General features: G+C 60.5%; 2 protein-coding genes across 2 annotated transcripts; one reads left to right on the top strand and one right to left on the bottom strand.

Annotated features, from left to right (window-relative positions):
- The first annotated feature begins 1124 nt into the window (after nt 1–1124).
- Nucleotides 1125–2138, top strand: LOC113203047 (uncharacterized). Its single transcript, XM_026417528.2, has 2 exons — nt 1125–1270; nt 1345–2138. The coding sequence occupies exons 1-2, from the start codon at nt 1220–1222 to the stop codon at nt 2053–2055; spliced, it is 762 nt and encodes a 253-aa protein (XP_026273313.2). The 5' UTR covers nt 1125–1219; the 3' UTR covers nt 2056–2138.
- A 1186-nt stretch (nt 2139–3324) lies between these two features.
- LOC113203076 (uncharacterized transmembrane protein DDB_G0289901) lies at nt 3325–6213 on the bottom strand. The gene is made up of 3 exons (XM_026417565.2): nt 6123–6213; nt 4338–5856; nt 3325–4248 (listed from the first exon to the last, which is right to left on the bottom strand). The coding sequence occupies exons 1-3, from the start codon at nt 6171–6173 to the stop codon at nt 3380–3382; spliced, it is 2439 nt and encodes an 812-aa protein (XP_026273350.2). The 5' UTR covers nt 6174–6213; the 3' UTR covers nt 3325–3379.
- Nucleotides 6214–7057: the final 844 nt, after the last annotated feature.

Below are 7057 nucleotides of genomic sequence, written 5' to 3'. Positions count from 1 at the left end.
TTGGCCAAAGATGGCGTGGCTGTGGCGGTCAGCCATTGAGCGCGCAGAGGGAAACAGATCGAGCAGTCGTGCTATTCTTCTTTAGGTTCCGGTTGGCTTGCAGCGGAATACCTTATTCCAGAGGGGAACTCTACCGGCAGTCTGAAAGCCAAAGTGGGGCTGAGCAATCGCCGGCAAGACAGCGGTCGGGGACTTGTGAACGGCGCACCTCCCGTTGCCCACTACTGCTGCGCATTATCGACTCTCCGTACCTTCTCGGTGAATGCCAGATGTGTAGGTTAAAGCTGACTCGAGCGGCTCGTGCGTGACCTGGAGACTGGAGCTGACCCGACTGGAACCGGCCCGCTGGCAGACTGCGTGTGGTGTGACTGCTGGTTTGTTTGTTTGCGGCGAGCAGGTCACGCCGCCGCCGCCGCCGCTGCGCCCCACCCCTCCCTCACCGAGCGCTGGCCGCCACCCCGCAGCGGGAGCTGCGCTCCAGCCAGACAGGTGCGGTGCGGCGGGCGCATCGGCGTATACATTCGATGGGATTCACGGAGCTCCGCAGACTGGTCGAGGGGTTGTTTGTTCAGGTTTGTTTCACGGGTTTAACGACCTTGTTGTCGCTCTCGGCCACACGCACGTTGAGAGAGCGAGTTTGTTTCCTTTGCTCTGGTATGACCGCATGTTGTGGGGATACACATTCACATCCACCCTCTGCCGGTACGAAGTTTATTCCCCGGAGGACTCCCCGGAGAGCGCGGCGGGGCGACCGGAAGGGAAGTTTGGGGGGTTTGGGGCCGGGTTGGTCGTGCCGGAGGGCGGCGGCGGGGAAGACCGGAAACGGAAAACGGACCCTCCGGCCGTGGCAGACCAGTGAAACATCCGCACTGCGCATTATTTTCTTTTTGGCTTGTAGCACCAGGTGTGCATCCGAGGCAAGGCGGCGTTGTTTGAGATAGTTCGAGCGCCGGCGCGAGAGTTCGCACGAACCTTTCCACCTCATGATATAGCAAGAGAGCCACTATTTACCCGATGCGTAAACACACTGACGTTGTTCTTCTGAGCTTTCTGAGGAACGATCGTCATCGGCCTGAGCAGATCAAACAAGTGAATGCAGGGCGTGCTGGCGTGCTCCACGCAGCTGTGGGCGCCGCCGGCCGCCTTCAGGGCGCCGTATAAAAGGGCCGCACAGGCCTCACTTCGGCACGTTGCTCGAGCAATCAGTCCCACAGCAGTCATGGCCTCCAAGTTTGTCGTCCTCGCCCTCGTGGCCCTCTCCGCCTTCCAGGTAAGCGACGTCGGGGTCGGAGTCGGGGAATGCGCGGTGAGCGACTGACTGACCGCTCTGCTTGTCCTTTTCAGGTGAACGGCCAGGTCTCCCTGAGCCTCGGCGGCTCTGGCAGCGCCCTCAGCAGCATCGCCCAGCTCGGTAGGAACACCGCCGCCCGCGCCGCCGCCGCGGCCGTCGACGGCGTCACCGCCGCCGCCAACGTTGCCGGCAACGCCGTCGGCACCGCTCAGGACACCGCCAACGTCGGCATCAGCGTGGGCTCTGGCCTCGCCGGCGTCGCCAACGACTTCACCGCCACCCGCGTCAACAGCCTGGCCAACTCTACCCAGCAGGTCGCCAACGCCTTCAACTCCGCCGCCAACGCTGGCCTCGACATCGGTCTGGACGTTGCCAGGACTGGCCTGAACATCGCTAGCCGTGGTGTGGAGGTCGCCAAGAACATCACCACCAAGGCCATCGAGATCGGAGCCAACATCGCCGAGGCCGGTCTTAACGCCACCCGCAACGTCGCTGCCGGCGCCGTCAACCTGGGCAAGAGAATCGCCGCCGCCAAGCTCAACATGGCCAACAGGGCCACCAACGCCACCAGGAACATCGCCACCCGCGCCCAGAACACCATCAACTCGGCCATCGACACCAGCTCCTCCGGCGCCACCGGCCTGGTCGACTCCGCTGCCTCCGCCGCCCGCTCCGCCATCAACGGCGCCGCCGCCACCGCCATCGACGCCCTCAGCAACGTCGCCGGCAACTCCAGCAGCGCCACCGTCTCCATCACTATCTAAGCCGGGGGACGCGTGTGCCGTTCGAAACTCACATTCAAACGGAACTATTTAGGAAAATAAACGAACTTTCAGGCCCTCTAAAACCCGACGCATTTTAGTTGAAATCGCCATGACATCCTCTCACACACGTCACACGTGAATGGGGTTTTTATCTGCTGCTGATGAGAACAGAAACAAAAAGCGGAAGATGTAAAGGAGTTTCAAACCGAAAAGAATCTATGACGGTTGAGGAAAACTATCATGGCCTCTCGTTTTCTGAAATATGGTAGACAACCAGAAAATATGAGATAAGAAGACACAAACCAGAAAGTAAATCGACAATGTCAGAGCAGACGCCGCAGTTTTGCGGGTGCGACGTACTCCCTCTACCCGTAAGGCGGCATGGCCCCTGCGGGCCAAGAGGGTATGCAATCCCGCAAAACGGCAGCGTCCACTCTGCTACGCCTGATCTACGCCGAGGAAAAACAAATGAAATTAAAAAAAATCATTTTGTCAGTCTCATTTCAGTGTAAATTACCCGTAGAATTTTACTTCGTATTGGTAACCAGTCAGGTGGACACTTAAAAGAGAGTGAGTGGAATGCTCTTGTCCCCGTGCCTTTCTTTACTTTTTAACTTCCTGTAGCGTTGGTTGAACTGTCTGAAAGCCAAAAACTTTCCTCCGCGTTTTCCCCCCACCCCACCCCCTTCCCTTCCGAATGACTCCGCCGACGGCGGCGAGGAACTCGCGTGCCCTTTGCCGGTTCGATGAGCACCGCAAATATTTGCGACGACGCTTCGCTCGCGGCCACCAGGTGCGAGGAACAGGTGCGCGATCATCATGTTTGCGTGATTCCGCCGCCGGCTCCTGCTCGGGTGACGGCGCGTTAGAGCAGTGATAGCGTAGCGTAGCGCGACAAATATTGTTCTTCTTTTGCGACCGCGTCTGGCATCTTTTCCTCGCGTGCGACGACTCTTTTAGTGTTAACTCGTTGTATACCATGAACCAGTGGGCGGCCGAGTCGATGTCAGGTGACGTAGTCAGCTCGGCCGCAGTACCGGTTTAACATTTTTTTTTACACAAAATAGTTAACACAAACGAAAGAGTTGTGTTTCCTATATTTTCCACACACTAACATTTTTTGGTGGACTTTTCTATAGTACGCTGTTTACGAATCTCTGTGAACCTGCGCGGTTACCTGACCACCTCCATTCATTTCTCTATTGTGCTGCACGAGGCAAGACGAAGTGGTTCGTAGTAAAAAAAGAATTTATTGGACGTACAACTAAGTCATGGTGGTGTAATACCCTGGTCTGGTCGTTTATTCTCTGACGTTACAATAGTTCTAGCTGTCCTGGCCGTAGCTGACGCTGAAGGAGCCCAGCGGGCCGCGCAGGTTGAGCGAGGCGTCGCCGGAGATGGTCAGGGCGTCCCTGGCGGCTGAGAGGGCGGACAGGGGGTTGCGGATGATGCTGGTGGCGCTGCTCGCCGAGTCCACGGCGTTGCTGACCACGCCGGAGGCGAGGTTCGCCGCGGTGTTGGCGAGGCCGCTGGCCAGGTTGAGGCCGGCGTTGTTGAGCGAGGCGACCCTCGCTGCCCCGGTGGACACGCCGTCCAGGACGGCGCCGCGCACGCTGTTGCCCACGTTGGCGCCGGCCTCGGCCAGGTTGGCGGCCGTGTCGACGGCGCTGCGGGCCAGGTTGGCCACGGTCTGCACGCGGCTGACGGAGCGGTTGCCGCTCTGCCTGCCGCGGGAGACGAGGCCGTTGGTGAAGCGGGTGGCGAGGTCGACGCCGCCGCGGCCGAGGCCGGTGGCCGCGTTCACGCCGCGCAGAGTGGCGTTGATGCCACCCTGGGCAGCACCGCCGATGCGGTTAGCGAGCCGGCTCCTCAGGGTGTTGCCGGAGCCGACGCGGTTGGCGACGCCCTGTTGGACCTGGCTGCGGAGGCCGCCTGACAGGTCGGCGGACACGGCCAGGTTGCCGATCTGGAAGCCGAGGCCGCCGGAGCCGCCGCTGGTGCTGTTGCGGCCGCTAGCCCTGCGGTTGCTGCCGATGCTGAGGCTGGGGAGGCTCATGCCGGGGAGGCTGAGGCCAGGGAGGCTGAGGCCACGCAGACGGTTCTGGCTAGGGCTGCTGCTGCTGGACCGTGAGAGGCCGGCGGTGAGGCCTCCGAGGAGGGATTCGCCGCGGCGAGCAGCAGTTTCGGCGGCGCCTGATAGAAAGAAAAAGAAAGAGCACAGGTAATGCCTGAATCTTGATTTCTTCTTCTGATCGGAGAGCGTTCCCCACACCAACACTTACCTGAAGCACTACGGCCGAGAGTGGAGCCCAAACTGGAACCAAGGGAAAGGGAGGGCCTGCGACCCAAACCACCCAGACCGCCGCTCAGGCTAAGTCCGAGGCCGTTTGAGTTGGAGCCACTGGGCTGGCTGCCTCCGCGACTGCCGCCCAGGCTGAGGCCGAGGCCGTTTGAGCTGGAGCCACCGGACTGGCGGCCACCCATGCTGCCGCTTACACTGAGGCCGAGGCCGTTTGAGCTGGAGCCACTAGGCTGGCTGCCTCCGCGACTGCCTCCCAAACTGAGTCCGAGGCCATTGGATCCGCTGCCGGACCGACGGCCACCCAGGCTCATGCCGAGTCCGAGGCCGTTCTGGCCGGAGCCAGTAGACTGGCTGCCTCCGCGACTGCCGCTTACACTAAGTCCGAGGCCGTTGGAACTGCTTCCGGACTGACCACTGCCGCTCAAGCTAAGTCCGTTAGATCCGCTGCCAGACAAGCCGCCACCAAGACCGCCACCAAGGCTGCCGCCGAGGCTGAGGCCCAGTCCGTTGCGCCTGGACATGCCAGGGAGGCTGAGGCCGAGGCCGCTGGAACCGCTTCCGGACTGACCACTGCCGCTCACGCTCAGTCCGTTAGATCCGCTGCCAGACAGGCCGCCACCAAGGCTGCCGCCGAGACTGAGGCCGAGTCCGTTACGCCTAGACATGCCAGGAAGGCTCAGGCCGAGGCCGCTGGATCGTCCGTTGGAGTCGGAGCTGCCAGACTGACCGCCCATACTGCCGCTGAGGCTGAGGCCGAGGCCGTTGGAGCGGCCGTTGTCTTCAGAACCGCTACTACGGTTGACGCCGATCGCCAGGCTGGGGCCTCCCCTGCCGCCCAGCTGGAAGGTCCTGGATGTGGTGCTCTGCTGGCCGGAGGAGCCAGAGGCGCGGATAGAGGTGCTGGACTGCTGGCCGGCGGTGCTGCGGCTCGAGGAGCTGGCCTGACCGGAAGCGATGACCCTCGCGTCGATGTCGCTGACCTGAGAGTTGATCTTTCGCTGAGCCTCCTCGGCGCGGCGCTGGAGCTCGCTGTTTGAGTTGCTGCTGGATGACGAGGTCCTGGGGGCGAACCTGTTCGACGAGGAGGTGCTGGCGCTGACGGACACCCCGCTGTTTCCCCTTCCTCTTCCGCTGCTGCTGCTGCGTCTGCCGCTGTTTCCGGTTTCGACTTCAAGGTCCATGTTGGCGTCGAGAGCCTTCATCATCTCGAGGAGCTGGTTGTGCTCCGCATCGCTGGCCGAGAGGTCGGCGCTGCCGGAGGTGCCGAGGTTGGCCCTCACGCCGGAGCTGCCCACGCTGCCGCCGGCGTTCACCCTGCCGGAGCCGCTGCCCCTACCGGAGCCCCTGCCGGAGCTCACCTGCGCGTCGCCGTCCACACCGAGGCCCACATTGCCAGAGACGTGCCTCTTGGCGCGGTGCTGCTGCTCCCACTCCTCGTCGTATTCGGACGATGACGAGGCCGACTCGCTCTCGGAGAAGCTGACGGATGCGGCGAAGGCCTGGAACATGCGCAAACTCGTCGTGAGAGAGAGCAGAAGACGCGGGGCAAGGCGACCCGGGCGTTTTTACAACAGCAGGAAAACGACTGGCCGAGAAACTTCATTTCACAGACGTAAACCCCCTGAAACCACTGTAACAGTATCTCAAACTCGGCCTGGCTGCTTTCCGACCGCACACTATACTATACAGACACGGGTTTGTAAACGACACTCGTAACGATGTAAGTCACAAGTCACAAGTCACAAGTCACTCTACTATTACTCACGTTTACTAGCAAAAGCGCGGCTAGCGCTACGAACAAAGACTCGCGTGCCATGCTTGGGGCGCGGGGGTGGCAAGTATCTGCTGGGCCGGGCCGCCCGCCCGTCCCTACTTATACTCAAGGGCGCCACTCCGTGCGGCGACGCCAGCCTGTGCAAACCGACGTCACACCCGCTGTCAACACGCGCGGGTCGCGCGGCACCTGCCGATGTGCTGCGAGCACCAGCACGACACACCACACCCGAGATTGCGAGAACCTGATGGAAAAGACCCCCCCGCTGGAACACATGATGACCCTTGCACACTTGCACTTGTTGAAAGGCGGGTACGGAAAGTCTGCTTCGCACGTCTTAAAAACAAGACAAAAACAACGAGATCGGGTTAACTGGGAGAACAAAAGTAGCACTCGGTCACACCTTTAATGGTGTCAAGTAATGCCTTTACAAAGGAACTAACTTTTAGCAGCACCTTCAGACACTAATTAATGTCCTTAAAGCACGGGTATAGCCAACATACACCATTCCAGTACCCCCCCCTCCCCCACTTCTTCCTCCGTTGTCTGCCTGGCAATAAAGTCACCCCGTTCACCACGGATGAAATCCACGAGATTTCAAAGTGAAAAAGTTTGAATCGCTTTATTCAAAGACGCGAGATTCTTCTTCGTTTTGCAACAGGTACATATGCAGTGTATGACCAGCAGACCAAGAATAGAACTATTACGCGGGTTGGGCCGTCATTCCGACCGACTCATTCGTTTCGTACAACTATGACGACAGGGCCGCGAGACCGATTCCAAGGAATTGAACCTGGCCGCCCCTCACGGTCGCCCTCACCGTGACGCAACGCGCGCGCCTTGTCACGTCACAGACGTCGTGCCCCGACCCGGTCCGACTTTCCCGGGGGTTCGGAAGTATAAGAAGTCCGCTGCTCTCCCCACAA

Source organism: Frankliniella occidentalis, unplaced genomic scaffold, assembly GCF_000697945.3.
Source record: "Frankliniella occidentalis isolate FOCC.00 unplaced genomic scaffold, Focc_3.1 Scaffold59, whole genome shotgun sequence".
In the NCBI taxonomy this organism is placed as follows: Eukaryota; Metazoa; Arthropoda; class Insecta; order Thysanoptera; family Thripidae; genus Frankliniella; species Frankliniella occidentalis.
Note: the sequence above shows the minus strand (reverse complement) of the source record. Positions and strands in the feature narration are given on the sequence as shown.

What these genes read in the sequence shown, in the direction of transcription:
- LOC113203076 (XM_026417565.2), bottom strand. Translation starts at nt 6,173, where the DNA reads ATGGCACGCGAGTCTTTGTTCGTAGCGCTAGCCGCGCTTTTGCTAGTA. An exon ending in CCGCGCTTTTGCTAGTAAAC is followed by an intron (nt 5,857 to 6,122) that starts GTGAGTAATAGT and finishes CGCATGTTCCAG; the next exon opens with GCCTTCGCCGCATCCGTCAG. An exon ending in TCTCGGCCGTAGTGCTTCAG is followed by an intron (nt 4,249 to 4,337) that starts GTAAGTGTTGGT and finishes TCTTTCTATCAG; the next exon opens with GCGCCGCCGAAACTGCTGCT.
- LOC113203047 (XM_026417528.2), top strand. Translation starts at nt 1,220, where the DNA reads ATGGCCTCCAAGTTTGTCGTCCTCGCCCTCGTGGCCCTCTCCGCCTTC. An exon ending in TGGCCCTCTCCGCCTTCCAG is followed by an intron (nt 1,271 to 1,344) that starts GTAAGCGACGTC and finishes TGTCCTTTTCAG; the next exon opens with GTGAACGGCCAGGTCTCCCT.